Source organism: Drosophila mauritiana, chromosome X (genome assembly GCF_004382145.1).
Source record: "Drosophila mauritiana strain mau12 chromosome X, ASM438214v1, whole genome shotgun sequence".
Lineage (NCBI taxonomy): Eukaryota > Metazoa > Arthropoda > Insecta > Diptera > Drosophilidae > Drosophila > Drosophila mauritiana.
The window spans coordinates 8,576,316-8,591,655 of record NC_046672.1 but is presented as its reverse complement, the minus strand read 5'-3'; the positions used below and the strand labels follow the sequence as shown (position 1 = coordinate 8,591,655).

At 48.5% G+C, this 15,340-nt stretch overlaps 4 protein-coding genes across 4 annotated transcripts; 2 read left to right on the top strand and 2 right to left on the bottom strand.

Annotated features, from left to right (window-relative positions):
• Positions 1 to 1,146: 1,146 nt before the first annotated feature.
• LOC117146953 (uncharacterized protein CG7065) lies at positions 1,147 to 6,548 on the top strand. Its single transcript, XM_033313614.1, has 3 exons — positions 1,147 to 1,439; positions 1,514 to 3,609; positions 4,610 to 6,548. Exons 2-3 carry the CDS (start codon positions 1,530 to 1,532, stop codon positions 6,169 to 6,171), a joined length of 3,642 nt encoding a protein of 1,213 aa, XP_033169505.1. The 5' UTR covers positions 1,147 to 1,439; positions 1,514 to 1,529; the 3' UTR covers positions 6,172 to 6,548.
• LOC117146957 (frataxin homolog, mitochondrial) lies at positions 6,532 to 7,547 on the bottom strand. Its single transcript, XM_033313619.1, has 2 exons — positions 7,169 to 7,547; positions 6,532 to 7,102 (listed from the first exon to the last, which is right to left on the bottom strand). The coding sequence occupies exons 1-2, from the start codon at positions 7,484 to 7,486 to the stop codon at positions 6,848 to 6,850; spliced, it is 573 nt and encodes a 190-aa protein (XP_033169510.1). The 5' UTR covers positions 7,487 to 7,547; the 3' UTR covers positions 6,532 to 6,847.
• Positions 7,548 to 7,775: 228 nt separating this feature from the next.
• Positions 7,776 to 10,463, top strand: LOC117146954 (basic proline-rich protein). The gene has a single exon (XM_033313616.1). The coding sequence runs from the start codon at positions 7,892 to 7,894 to the stop codon at positions 10,136 to 10,138; it is 2,247 nt and encodes a 748-aa protein (XP_033169507.1). The 5' UTR covers positions 7,776 to 7,891; the 3' UTR covers positions 10,139 to 10,463.
• Positions 10,464 to 11,354: 891 nt separating this feature from the next.
• Positions 11,355 to 15,123, bottom strand: LOC117146959 (histone H3.3A). Its single transcript, XM_033313621.1, has 3 exons — positions 15,023 to 15,123; positions 12,869 to 13,178; positions 11,355 to 12,715 (listed from the first exon to the last, which is right to left on the bottom strand). The coding sequence occupies exons 2-3, from the start codon at positions 13,148 to 13,150 to the stop codon at positions 12,587 to 12,589; spliced, it is 411 nt and encodes a 136-aa protein (XP_033169512.1). The 5' UTR covers positions 13,151 to 13,178; positions 15,023 to 15,123; the 3' UTR covers positions 11,355 to 12,586.
• Positions 15,124 to 15,340: the final 217 nt, after the last annotated feature.

Sequence of the window (15,340 nt, the reverse complement as noted above, 5' to 3'; positions counted from 1 at the left end):
TTCATGGAATTGTAGCCACATACAGGTGCTCAAAAGTATGATACAAAGATACAATAGTTGATGGAATATTTGAAAGCTAGCTAGCTGTAGCTCTGCCTGACTTTACAAAGGGATGGTTCACATTAGGGTGGTTCCACTGCACAGCCCAGGGCGGTTGGGGTGTGGGCTCGGTTCGTGGAAATCGCTGAAAATGTGAAAAACCGCGTCCCGTTCGCTGACATTTGTCCTCGGCGGCCGGCAAACTGCACATGTGGCCAATCCCTTGGGGACCCAATGATATTAATGCTCCCGCTCCAGCTGGAAAATACCTACATACATACGGCACATACTACAGTGAATAAAAAATAATGAATGCGAGCTGGGATTGATTTAAGCCAGCTGCGGAGACGCCATCAGAAACACATCCAACATTGAACATCCCACAACGCACATCCAATCCATAGAAGTCCATCATTCTTGTGCGGAGGCGAGAACAATTTGCACTCGGCCGGAGATTATGTTTCGGGTGAAAGATAATGACTCCACATCTGTAAATATTTATGGGCTCATGAGCAGAAACACAAGAATTGTGTTTTTTTTTTTTGTTGGCCCAAATGACGGAGGCATGTTTTCCATGTCCCACTCAAGTTAGAAAATATAAGCAAATATTCGAAATAAAAATCCATTAAATCTTAAGGAAATATATCCCCAACCCTAAAGGCTTCAAATTTGATTATAGAAATTTTCAAAATAACTTTTTAAGTAAAAATTCTAAAAGAAATCAATATATTACCATTACCAAAATATTATTGGCCTTATATGCCTTATTAAATGCCTAGTAGAACTAAGGAATAACCATTTTCAGTTAGAATCAGTTCGAATTTTATACCATTTTTAATATTTTGAATGCAACCAAACGGAAATTGGTATAAATTAAGTGCATGAAATAAAATTGTTATAAGCATTGGCAGTTGATGTGAAAGCACGATTAGAACCATAATTCCATTACAGCGCTCTAACAAAAACAACAATACTCTGTACATGGATGTAAATATTCTTTAAATTACTATAAAAAAGAATTAATTTCTGTTGTTTTGCTTTTTAAAAAGTACTGGCATACATTCGATATATCCAGCTATCGTTGGTAGTGTTATCGCCCGAACGGCGCACGGTAACACTGGAAAGCTGTTAAAAGAAAATTGGGAAAAAGGCTTCGTCTTTAGGATTCAATTTTCGTAACAAATGAACGGCGAAGCAGGGGGAAGACAAAGGCGCAGTTAAATAATCTAACTTACATATACACTGACATAGTAAGTAACGGTAAACACGCGGGCGCAAGCCGCCCCTTTTTTCGATAAGTGAACGTGAATGCGAAACACTCGCGGGCGCAAAAAAGTGAACAAGAAAATCAGGCGGTGGTTCGCGGATGCGGAAATAAAGAAAGAGAGAGGGAGACCAAGGTATGTACTGATCCTGGCCATTTCCGTGCATTGGCGTTCTCTTCTTTTGGCCTGATGCCCATCCCCATCTGCAGGAATTGAGGATTAACGATGAGCTTCCTGCCGGGCGAGCCGGTACCGCCCGGATTCGAGGAGGACGACGACGTGACCCGCACGGCGGTCATACAAAAGCAGATCGAGAACTACACCGCCGGACCACTGATCGGCACCGAATACACCATCGAGCTGCACGAGCCGGCCCAACTGCGTCCGAATTACTTCTGTGTGCTGTGCCAAACGTGCACGGATGGACGCAACGTCTTTGCACACTGGACATCGCAGGCGCATCGCACCAAGTACCTGCAAACCCACTTCCAGAAGGCCCACAGAGAGCTGCAGAAGCTGAAGCGCACGCCCAACAGCTCTGGCGATCTGGTGACTGCCACTGGGAATTTGGTTAAGTGCATTGAGAAGCATTTCGGCAGGTCACGCAATCTAATAACTGCAACTGGTGATGATTTCCGCCGTTATCGCTCCAAAATGTGCAGCCAGGTGCGGGATAGCTTTCATTTCGATGAGTGTGCCGGGTCAGATTTTTCCGAAGAAGCTCAGCGCGTGATCCGCGAGCTGAAACCGGACGAGTCCATCAAGAGCAGCTTGAAGATGAACGTCGACGGAACCGGGGGCAGCAACAAGCAGCATGGGGATGGAAATGTAATTGCCTTGGATGCCATATCCAGTGATGATGAGAACTTTGGCGGGTCAACAGGTCCGGTTGACGCGGTGCCAAAGGGGCGACAGACGAATAATTTGTCCGAAGATGCAGGCGGGCGTAGTAAAAACCAATCGCCACCACCTCCAGGTGGCGCGACCAAAACGCAGCATTTGCCCACGCCCAAGGAGCTGGCCATTCAGGCATCTATAATTTCACAGGAGCGCTACAAGTGGGAGAAGTTCCGTTGCATGCTCGAACTTCAGCTCAAGCAGCTGCGCAGTGATACAGAGATGTACGAATCGAATCCCGAGAAACATCCCGATTATCCGGATGAGTGGAAACAGTTCTGGAATCGACGCTACAAGCAGCTGCAGGAGGAGAAGAAGTTCGATCCGAATCTATACGACTATAAGCCGGAGTGGATTAGCTACTGGAAGGATCGACGCATCGTACTGTTCGACATTGCGGTGAATAAAATAAAGAAGGAGCTCAAAGAGAAGTTCAAGCTGGGCGAGGAGGACGAAGAGAAGACCAAGGAGCTAATGGAGCGCTACAAGATCCGTGTGGCCAGTCCGCGTAGGGCGTCTGCCACCACCAGTGCCGACAATGGTCGCAAGCCGAAGCCAAACTTCCGCAGCAATCGTCCGATTGGTGCGATAAGCAAGCTAGCCGACGCCGTCATCGATATCAGCGATGATGATGTTGACACTCCTCCATCTCGTGGTCGTGCCTCCCTCAATCGCCGCTCCATCTCTCGCTCGTTGTCCCCCAAGCGCGGCGGACGTCGTGCCGTGCGGCGCTCACGCAGTCGTTCGCCGCATCGCGGCTATAAGCGTGGATCTTCACGCTCGCGTTCGCGCAGCCTGCGACGCCGGTCTCGCTCGCCGCCCCACTACCGTGGCCGTGGTCATGGTCGTACTCCATCATCCAAAGAGCGCGGCTCGTCGTCCAGGGATTTCGGAGATCGGCGCAGTTTGCAGCGTGACCGCGAACGCTCCTCGGAGTACTATCCCCGCAACGAGGGCTATGCTCGATCATCGCGCGGCTATGAGCCTGTGGAGACGTTCCGCGTGCTGGATTCCCGCGTGTATCCCGAGTACAGTATGACCAAGGCGAGATCGGTTTCGCCGACCGTTTCGTCCAACAAGGAGAAGGAGGCATCGGAGCCCGTTGAGGAGGGACCACTGACTGTGGTCAGTGTGTTGCGCATGCTGTCCGCCGTCGAGGAGCATCTGGGCAGCCTGGGACCCAAGGCGCTCAATCTGCTTAGCAAGGCACTGGCCATGGAGATGGTGAAGCCAAATTCAGCCGAGGATTTGCTGCTAAACGAGGACAACTGCGTGTTCCTCGAGACCACAAAGGAGAAGCTCAAGGGCATTCTCATTGCCGAGGTACTGGACGATCCGCAAAAGGTGCGCGTGGTCAAGAAACTAATCACGAACATAGCAGCCGTCATCTTTCAGGCGACCTTCAGAGGTAAGTACCACCCCCAATCCCGCTCAATCCGTATCCGTCTCTCTCGCTCTATTTCGCGGTCGCGGTTAGAAATCCGGAGGTAAGTAAACCAAACAAATCAAATCAAAAAAAGGGTTTTCCAATCGGAACAATCGCTACCTTTTTGCCCGTTTTCGCCGGCTTTTTATGCGAAGTTGCAGAGTTTATTGTGAGTTTTTGTGCCATGCGGTGGAATACCTTTAGATTCTTCATTCGAAATATATCTATTGTCGTTTTCGAAAGTTACCTCTTTATGTGCTGGTGATAAAGGAATATATGTACGTTAGATACTCCCACTTTCGTCTACTAACAACCTCTGTTTTAAGTTTAGCACCTTACGAAATAAAGAATCTTGACTGCTGTGGTATGAATTGGGATCTCAATCCCATTTCGAATTTGTTCTTTCTCACTAAATCTTAAACGATATCTGGGCGAGTATTTTTGAAATATTACAACATCGCGCTGCGTGTTATAATCATTTTTGAACAATATTATAAGTATATATAAAGCGTGTTCTGAATTGCTGGTCTTTTTTCAGCAATTCCTAGGATTTTTCGAACTTATCGCGTCTAAAATATATAGAATGTATCTGGCATTTTTAAAAAAACCTATTTTTAAGACCTCTACTTTGGGTTCAAAAAAGGTCAAAGGTTATATTGAAAAGACCTGCTTGGAATAAGATCTTTCTTTCCACGCTGTATTTATTATACAAGTTATATCGTATATTTGGTTAGACTTTCGGTCAAATCGCTGGTGATATCGTTTCAAATCGTTTTTCGGTCAGCTTTCCCTTATTTTTGCTGGGTGTGTGAACCAAGTGTGAAGAAACCAACCGTGAGCAGTCCAATCGCCATCCACACCATCCATAAGTATAAACGTTATCCGGGATCTGAAACAGAAACACACTCTCCTGTAAATCCTAACTGATTGATTTCTTTTGTGTTGTTCCCTCCCCCAAACCACCCGTAATCGGATGATCTAGGTACCACCGATGCCGTCGATGACAAGGTTAAGGCAAATGCCAATCCGGCGCCCATACAGCTGCCCTTCGATCGCAACTTGGTGGCGCCCAAGTTGGCCAATGCTTTGGTACTCAAGGGATACAACAATGTGACCACCGGCGATATGAACAATCTGCTCCACCTGCTAACGCTGCTGGTGAAGATGGACAAGCAGCGCCGCCAGCTGGACAAGAACAACGGACTGAAATTCGATGAGATAAAGGCAAAGCTCGGACTGCAAAATAAGCCATCGCCCGATGACATGGGCTACTGTCTGGACGAGCTGATGAAGGAGGTGGAGCACCAGCTGAACAAGGAGTCCGTCGATATGGCGAACGCCCCAGCGGGAGCACCGGCCAAGGTACAAGCCGATACAGTCGGTGGCAGCAGTGGAATGGAATCGCTAACGGATTCAGATCTCCAGACCCTACTCCAGAACTTCAAGTTTCTGTCGAACGAGGAGCAGGTGCATCTCATTGGCCATCTGCGCAAGCTGGAGGTACAGGAGCCATCGCGCGTCGATCGTCTGCGCAAGTATGTGAATCTGGTGGAGCTCCGAGGGGATGGCGAGTCCTGCAGTGATTTCCTGGCACGCGTGGTGAATATTGGTGGGCCAAGCAAGGCGAAACCGACTACTAAGTCGAAGACTTTGGTAATGGGTGGCAGGACCTCCTCCGCCTTGGCTGCCAGCATCTCGGCTCCGAAAGCCGGTCACTCCATGCTGAGCGCCCAGCGCGACAGTTTGGATCGTGAGCGGGATCGTGATCTGTCCAGTGTGCCCATCAATAAGCAGCGACGCGGCCGGAATACGCCCGGTATCATGCTCGATGACGATGACGAGGAAGATGATGATTACAACTTTGACGATTTGGTGATGAAGGCCTGCGATTCGAATGGAAGTGGTAGTGGTGGTGGTGGTGGTGCCGTTGGTGCTGGTGTACACAATGCGCCAGGAGGGCCGCCCATTGTACCCGTGGAATCATCGCCAAATGCGCTCACTTTCAAGCCAGCAGCTGCGACCAAGATTTCGCTAAAAGACACCGAGAACATCATAGCCAATCTAATGGGCACTTTAAGCAAGAACGGCAGTTCTGGAGGCTCACCCGTGGGTGGCAATCGCAACTATATGATGAACCAGCAGCATGGTGCGCCAAATGCGCAGAATGCGCCGAAATTGGGTCAGAATCCAGGCCAAAAGCAGCCTGGAGCGGGCTATTCCAATGCGGGCTATCCAGGGCAGCAGCAGCAGCAGCAGCATGGCCGTAACTTTGGCCAGGAAGCACAGCCACTGATGAGCGGCGGACCGAATGCCAACCACTATCCGAATCAGCAGGGCTACGGCGGCTATCATCCGTTTGCGGGCAATGGCGTGCAGCAGAACTACGGCGGCATGGTACCACCAGGGCCAGGTGGCTACGTGGGTCCGCCCGTTAATCCGTGGGCCAGCAATGTGCCGCCACAGCCGCCCTTCAACCAGATGCCCCAGAACTTTATGGGCGCCCAGCAGCCGCACTACAACAACATGTTCGGTGGACGTCACTAGAACGTCGTAGCCTTAGATATTCATACTATTAAACGTAATGCAAGTTAAACGTACTGTAGAAACCCTTTGAAGTGCCCGTGTATCCGCTAGTTGGCAAGTGATTTTTGTTATATTTTTTTTTCATACACGTGTGCTGCTGCCGAAAAAAGGAAAAACGTATCACTACCTTCTTTTGTTTATAAAACACCGAACAACAATAGAATTCAGAAAACATAAATCTGAAGAGCACGTGAATAAACATACACAATAATTCCGGAAATCGACTTTGACCCGACTTTCGTTTGGAATTATTAGCTTGGGGGAGCTTTGAGTTCTGAATTTGTGTATTGAAATAAATAAATGGAACATACAAGTGACAAATAAAATGTTTATAGCTACAGCTAACGTTCTTTAATGGTGGAATATCAGCCTGAACATTGAAAAACCAAAGGTAAATTATTCGATTTATACATTAACCAATTGATTTTTATGTTTATCCCTCTCAAAACAACAAATTTCAAAATGCAAAGCATTTATACCAGAAGCTTAGCTTCAGAGCTCCAGGGAAGTATCATCTCCAGCAGCAGCAGTTCATGTATCGAGTGACCACTGTGCCTTCAGATGAACAACAATAAATATATCAAATCGAACGTTTCAACCGACTTTTTATGGAGGAGCATTTAAACTAATCACGGAATTAACTACAGTAGGGCAGGCGAAGAAAGTCCACGGACTCGGACTTCAGTATGCCGGGTATCTCCTGCTGCAGCAGTTCGTGCAGCGACTGACCACTGTGCTTGTAGATCCATCTGCCCGCCGCCACAGTGCCGACGAAATCGTATCGCTTGGGACCGCTGGTGGGCGAACTGAGCCAGATCTGCTTGTTGGGCGTCTGTCGGTTGATCACATAGGTGCCGTGCTGGCCACCCAGGTTCACGGTGAGCACGCCATCCTGTGAAAGCGGTAAGAGCTCGAGGATTAGGTCAATGGAATGATGTAATAGGCGGATGTCACCTACGCTGTAAGCAACGTCCGTGCCCTGCAGCTCGGATGCGTTCTCCGTCAGCTCCTCGAAGTAGTCGCACAGTGCGTCCAGGGTGTCGGAGCACACACGCTCGTAGGTGGCGCCGTCCAACGTGGATTCCGTCTCAATTTGACTGCTAAAAAATCGCCGATTGCTGGTGGATTCTTCGCATTGAATCGCAACTGCGGTTGTCGCTGGTGTGCTGGGCAGGATCACTTGGCTGGCGTGTGCTTGGGGCTTCGAACGGATGCCCATGGTGGCCAAGCATGCCCGACTTACGATCGAACGGACGAACAAGCGGCCGGCAAGCATTTTAGTTGTTTTCGATTTGTTTATATTTTACAAATCCCAGTTGCGAGCCTGCCAACTTAATGGAAAATGATGTGCCGTTGGTATTTTCTTGATTCTAGTGTGGTATAATTTTTGATTCAGCTATACAGCTGAATAAAAATGACAAGCTACAAGTTTTTATTATAAGTAGCAGCAATTCAGCTAAAGTTTTCTGCTAGTTTTAGTTAACTAAAATGTTCTATATTCCCTGAAAGTTATTATTTCCTTAGTGCAGTCGTTATATTTGCAAATTCCCGGTTCATATGATTTTTCTTAGAATCACATACGGTCACACCTCCACCAACGCCGACAGAAAATGGCGTCCGCCTGAAAATTGTTATTTCTCTTGGAAAATCTACACTAATTTGACCAGCGAATTGCGCAAAGATGGCCCTGCCCAGCAACTACAAGCAGATAGCCGTTGGCGGCCAGGGATCGGCCACACCACTCCAGGGCGGCGGCGGTGGCTCCGGCGGCGGCAGCCGGTCGCGTTCATCCGGCGGCGGAGGTGGTGGCGATCGCAACAAGGATCAGACGCCCATCTTCACGCACAGCAACTATGGGAATCCGGCATTCACGCCACAGAAGGTGACCAAGTCGTCGAGCAGCAAGAACCAGAACGAATCACGGCTACCCAAGCCACCAAAGCCGCCGGAGAAGCCCATTTTGCCCTACATGCGGTACTCGAAACGCGTCTGGGATAGCGTCAAGGCGAAGCATCCGGAGCTGAAGCTGTGGGAGCTGGGCAAGAAGATCGGTGCCATGTGGAAGCTGCTGCCCGAGGATGAGAAGACGGAGTTCATTGACGAGTACGAGGCGGAGAAGCTGGAGTACGAGAAATCGCTGAAGGCCTACCACCAGACGCCCGCCTATCAGGCCTACATGTCGGCCAAGAGCAAGGTGAAGACCGACGTGGACATGCACGAGACACCGTCACGCGGTGGCGGCAGTAAGTCGCAGCACGAGCGACGCATCGACATTCAGCCGGCGGAGGACGAGGATGACCAGGACGAAGGGTATACGACCAAGCACTTGGCCTACGCTCGCTACCTGCACAACCATCGCCTGATTAACGAGATCTTCTCGGAGGCCGTTGTACCAGATGTGCGCTCAGTGGTGACCACCACGCGGATGCAGGTGCTCAAGCGGCAGGTCAGCTCGTTGACGATGCACCAGACCAAACTGGAGGCGGAACTGCAGCAGATGGAGGAGAAGTTCGAGGCCAAGAAGCAGCGCATGGTGGAGTCCAGCGAGGCCTTCCAGGAGGAGCTGAAGCGCCACTGCAAGCCGGCCGTGGACGAGGACACGTTCCAGAAGATGGTGCATCGCATGTACGAGGACATCAAGCGCGATCGCCAGCGATTGGATGAACCGAATGCGAATGCGAATAGCGCAGCGAATCCTGCTGCAGCTGCCGCTACTGCTGCCGCCGCCCCAGTGACAAGGAGCGAGGAGGCAGTTAAGCCGCCGACGCAGCCGGGTCAGCCCGCTGCTACACCCGCTAGCCAAGAGCCGGCGGCGGCGGTACCAGCGCCAGCAGCTCCGCCCAAGGAGACACCGCCGGCTGTGAAGCCCGCTACACTCAATCCCACACCGAGTTCGACGCCCACGCCGGCGCCAGCGGTGCACGTGCACGAAACTGCCAGCAAAACGGATCCCGAGCCCATGGACATTGAGCCACCACCGAAGCCATCGGTGCCGCCGCCACCCATCAAGCCAGAGAAGCTGGAGATGGCCGCTGCCCTGCCTCCGCAGTCAACGCTAGTCGAGCCACCAAAAACGGAAGCCGCCAAAGTGGCGGCCCAGCCCGGCAAGGTGCCCACTCCGGTGCCGACACCCACACCGCCGCCTGAGGTGGCTCCAGCGGCCGGAGCAGCTGCGGCAGCGACCACAACGACGACGACACCAACGCCGCCGCCGGTGCCACAGCAGGTGCCACTGCCGCAGCAACAGGGCGGCCCAGCTCCACCGCCCGGCATGCCGCAGATGCATCCACATCCCGGCCATCCGCCACCCGGACATTCCTTGATGCCACCGCATATGGGGCCGCATCAGCCGCCGCCGGGAATGCCCGGTCTGCCGCCGCCACCTCCGCACACGGGTTATGCCAACTACGGCGGACCACCACATGGCCCGCCGCCTGGACCACCCGGTGGACCAGCACGACCCTATTACCAGCCCCAGTACGGCGGACATCCCACGCCACAGCCCTACTACGCACCGTTCTCGCCGTATCAGCAGTCCTATGGCCCGCCACCCGGCTCGCACTACATGTCCCCGCGTCCGCCGCCGCCGCAGCACAATGGCAATCCCGGGCATCCGTATGCGCCGGAGCATGGAAGCAATCCACCGCCACCACAGCAGCAGCAGCAGCAACAACAACCACCCCCAGGTCACCTGCACGAACCGAGCGCTGGAGGACCCGGAGCCCCAGGCGGTGGAGCTGGAACGGCGGCAGCAGCGGCGCCCGGAGCCGGAGTGTATCCCACGCCCGGGGCAGGAGCGGGTCCAGGAGCACCACCGGCAGCTGGAGGAGCACCGCTGGGCGAGGCCGCCGTAGCTGGGGGAGTAGCGCCGCCACCGGCAACGGCACCTGGCAAGCATCCAGAGGCGGAGAAGCACGAGGCGGACTAAGCACATGGAATCCCACCACCCAGATCCTAGTTGTAGTCCCTAACTTATACAAGCATCGATCCCTGTGTTGTAACATAGCTGTCCCCTCCCGGAACTTCGCCCCTGTTCGCTGTGCACCGGAAGGAAAACAACCGGAATGCTCTCAACTTGAAATCCCTATTTAGGCGCCGCCCCTAAGAACTCCACATCAATCCCATTCTCAATTTAGTTTAACTCACTTTTTTTTCGCGAAGCCTAATTTTAATATTTTAATAACTGAGTGTGCGTCGCATTCTGGACTGTATGCTAAATATGCAAATAAATTAAATATACGTTTATATGTAAATGGAATGTTTAAATCTTGCGTTCAATTTGCAATTTAAATGGGTATGCTTGAGTTATAACGATATATACACTGACAAAAAGAAGAAAAACATTGGTAATTTAAACTAAATAAATATTTGTTTTAATGTACATTATTATAAATATTACCATTTAATTACAAAGTTTAACCCTTAACCCCTATTGGCCGTCTTAGCTTACGAACAAAGTGGTTCGTTAACCCTTATTGAGCGCCCGTGGCACAGAACCACCGCTAGGTGGCGCCACTTAATGGCAGCCTTGAAAAAGCAAATCAAAGACAAAGAAAAAAAGAGGGCAGCGCCAAAGCCACCCACACACATACAGATGCAGCTAGCCAAGCTTGCACACACAGAAACGAACAAGAGTAACACACACACATGCACGCACTGAGATTAACACACGTAAACAAAACGAATGACGTTTGGTTTCGATTTTTGGAGTCAACTGTACCATCGCCACCTCTCTCCACCCCACCCCCCCTCTCGAACACACTATTCCCGTCTCGCTTTCGCAGAAAATACAACAATTCGTTGGTGTTGGGTTTTTTTGGTTTCTTCTATAGAAAAAACCGTTTATTTTTTATTTTCTTTTTTTTTTTGCTGATGTTTCCAGTTATTTTTGCTCTTGCTGTCACTGATTTGTTGTTGTAAATTGTTTTTGTGTTTTGTGGGGGTTCGTTTTCTGTTTTCATATTGGTTCTTGTAAGCTACGACGATACGATATAGACACATATTTAGTCCGATTTGTTTAAATGTTCAATGTGAAACTAGTTATCGACACCAATTTACAGCTATATGTATATTTATATATATATATGCATGTTTATGGGCGTTTAAAATTGATTATTTTGCATGTGTTTCAAACTACATATAAATATTGGGAAATATTCAATGCTCTGCTCGGCGCTTTTGCTTTTATTTTGTATTGTTATGTGATTTTTGTCTTGGTTATTTTTATTCGATGCTCTTCCAAATCTATAGATGTGTAAGTTTATCTGATTGCTGAATCATCTTTATATCTTTTCTCATCTCCCGAAGAATCATCATTCTTCTACTTCGACATCGTCCGCCTAAACGTATAAAATGCATGTAAATCTAAAATCTTATTTAATCAACTAACTCTGTCACGCCCATCCCTTCGTTATATGTATACATACATATATATATATAACTTCTATATATATATATATATATATAATGCTCTGATTATGATTTGCAGTAACGAAAAGTGAACAGAAGAAAGAGCATTTATATCTAGTTCTTTTCCTTCCGTATAGTTTTATATTTATATATATGTATGTATTTATGTATATATATGCATATACGTAAGTGTAAAGTTAAGTGTACTCGATTCGGTCTTCGGTGTTATATATGGATATTATCTTCATAAAAGCCGCGTGCCGTCAGTGGCATCGCCAGACGGCCATGCCCTCGCCGCCCATCCAGAGATCCGGGAACCACCGCCAGGCGGTCCGCAACCGTCTGTCCGCCTTGCCACGCCCAGCCGGCGTTAGGTTGGCCCCGATCTTCAGGCTCCGCACATCCCGGCAGCCAGACGGTGAACCTCTCCTCAATCGAAGCGATAAAGGCGAGGCAGGCGCCTTAAAGATCACGGATTACCTGGAAACCGAAGCCCGCCAGCTGGACAGTTGTTGGAGTGGTTGGTGGCGGATGTTGCAGGCGGACAGGCAACAACAGCCGCCCGGTGGTATTCCCTCCTTCCAAATCGAAGAGGTGGATCCAGATTTGAAGGAGAAGGAGCACGACGCAACGTACACGGTGCCACCGTCGACGCACAGGCGAGAAAAAAAACTTAAAAACTAATTGATAATAGTAATAATAAGAGTTAGAAATAAGTTTTAAGCATTACAGTAATGTTGTGTGTTGTTTTGTGTGTGGTGTTTTTCTCATCGAGAACGTCATGCTGTCGATTCGATTGAACAACAAAGGGATGATAAATGTATACATGTAAATATGAATGATAGATTGGATCAATGTGTCGATGGTATAGCTCCTCGGCGAGCACATCTTCCACAATGTTACGTGAATGGTCTGCTGTCTGGGACTGGACGACAGTGATCGAATCCGGCGTTCCTGCTGATCCAGCTTAAGCACGCTCGCCACGGATGCGGCGCGCCAACTGGATGTCCTTGGGCATGATTGTCACGCGCTTGGCGTGGATAGCGCACAAGTTGGTGTCCTCGAAGAGACCCACAAGGTACGCCTCAGATGCTTCCTGTAAGTCAAGGGAAATTCAAATGAGTTGGATAATCAAGTTTCTTTCAAACATTGGTATCCCCCCACTTCGACTTGTCATAATCCCATGAATCCTAGCATTCTTAGTTATGTTAAACCACAATAATTCATTGCTTTGGAGCATAATTCTCACCTGCAAGGCACCGATGGCAGCCGACTGGAAACGCAGATCGGTCTTGAAATCCTGAGCGATTTCACGAACCAGACGCTGGAAGGGCAGCTTGCGGATGAGCAACTCGGTCGACTTCTGGTAACGACGGATCTCACGAAGAGCCACAGTTCCGGGACGATAACGATGGGGCTTCTTCACTCCGCCGGTGGATGGCGCCGATTTACGGGCAGCCTTGGTGGCCAGCTGCTTACGAGGAGCCTTTCCTCCGGTCGACTTACGGGCAGTCTGCTTAGTACGAGCCATCTTTTCTTAGCTTTCTTCTTTTTTTGAACTGCAATGAAGGGAATGGAAAAAGCTAAGTTAGATTGTGTGCGTTCCAGATTCACATTAGTTAAATGCACTCCATAATCACTGTTTGGTTGCTACCCAAAGTAAACACGCTGATCCTCGCCAGATGAGATAGACAACTTGACGGCCAGGAACTGGGCACAAACTCTAAACTTTTCGTCCGGCACAGGCGCAGTGCACGATGCAATTGGCCAGGATACGATACTCTTGACGGATATACACGGATGGATGTGGCGGGGAGCCAAAGTTTGGACCGATGCACAGCGCCGAAGCGCTGGCGGCCAACTGACGAGGAACTTTGGTTCGTCGTCACAACGATAACGAGGGTTGAAGGTGAAATTTTTTTGAGGCAGCTGCCTGCTTTTCCTTCTTGCCCCCCATTTCAAATATTTTCCCATCTTCTTCTGGGAACGAGGCACTCGAGAAACTTCCACTTGAGTGGCAAAGGAAAAAATCGTGCCTCGGCAGCAATACATACAGAAAAATAATGGTGTGATTCATATTTACATTGGTGTGCAAATGAAGCTTAGCTAAGACGAAGTTCTTGCCTAACCTATAATTAAAAACCTTACAGAATTAATTCCTTCTAAATGGCAATAGGAATACATCTTATTCTCAATTGGTGGTATAGATGTATTACATCTGCTTTTCTCGCTGTGTAAATGTTCCACGATGGAGGACCACTTGAAAATCTCATTTCTTTTCTTCGCGGGCAAACATCGTGAGTCGCTGTTTTTTGTGTTCCCCTTCTTTTTATGTACAACCTCTTGAGTTTTTTTTGCGCTTTATGCGGAATCAATCACGCTGAAGTAATGAGTTGTAGTTTTCAATTTATAATTACTTCTTGTGCAGGCAAGAGGAAAATATCAAATAAAAGGAAGCCAAAGAAAAGGAAAAAAATGGTAGCGCCAAAAGAGTAAACATAAACAAAAGGAAGGAAAATCAAGCGGTAAAAACTTGGCGCGCATTTAAAGGCGGCAAGTCGGAGGGAGATGCCTATAGGGGCATGTTCGTGTTAGAAAGAGAAGGGAGGTGTGCCAGCAGTTAATTGCGTCGTTTCTCCGCTAGACAGCATGTGTGTGCGTGTAGATGTGACAGCTGCACATCCTCACAAAAGAGAATGCCAAAGGAAAAAGAAAATAAAAAGCAATTATGCAATAACATGCGGGAAAAGTTGGCGGTGGGAAAGAGAGATGGCACACACTGCGCATGACATGCGAAGAGATGCACATTTGCATTTGTTAACCAATGTGCGTGTGTGTATACTTAATACACACACATCCAAACGCGTGCCACTTAAGAAATAAATAAATTACTTTTGTATGTTTATGCCAACCAGCATAAATACGATTACTCATACTTTTTGGCGCCAGTTCTCGCACATTGGCAAATTGTTTTTTTTTTTTTTGTTTTTGTTTTTTTTTTCTTATTCTTTTGGCCAATTTCATCAACGACTGCAACTTTTTATTTTTTACTATTCTCCTGCTTGGCGGCCATTTTGGAAAAAAAAAGCAGCGCACCTCACCATTACAACTACAACAACAATGCAACCAACAGTCGTGCGAATACGAGACCTCTCACATCTTCGTGCATTTGTGTATGTATCCACCAGCGACTGTGCGCCTGTGTATGTGCGGTGAAAAATAGGGCTCCGCTGGACGGCCGGCGGAGCCCCAAAAACGGCAAAACAATAACTCAGGCGATTCACAACGAAAAAAACAATTTGGAAAACAGCGCACACACGCACATATTCAGCGGCCACAAGCACGTGAGTTGTAAGAACCACACTTAGTATTAGAAGTATTTAGCAATAAAAAAAAAACTCACCGTTAAACACGGAATAAGATTACTCTTCACAAATTGTCACTTTCAATACGAGACGAACAAATTCGGACGAGAGAAATTTTCACAATGACTTCGTTTCGCTGAGAGCTATAGGTGGTAGCCGAGCAGGAGAAAATCTTCTTCGATTGTATTCGATTACACTCGATTGTCTGAGAAGTAAGTCCGTGCACGACAAATAGTTTGGTTCTGTTCTTTGCTAATTGAATTTTTAAAACTTTTAAATTTTGTAACTTAGAGATAAAAAATGATTATGATTTTAATGGGTTGGACTCTGCTAATTTTAAGGCAAAGTAAGCTTCA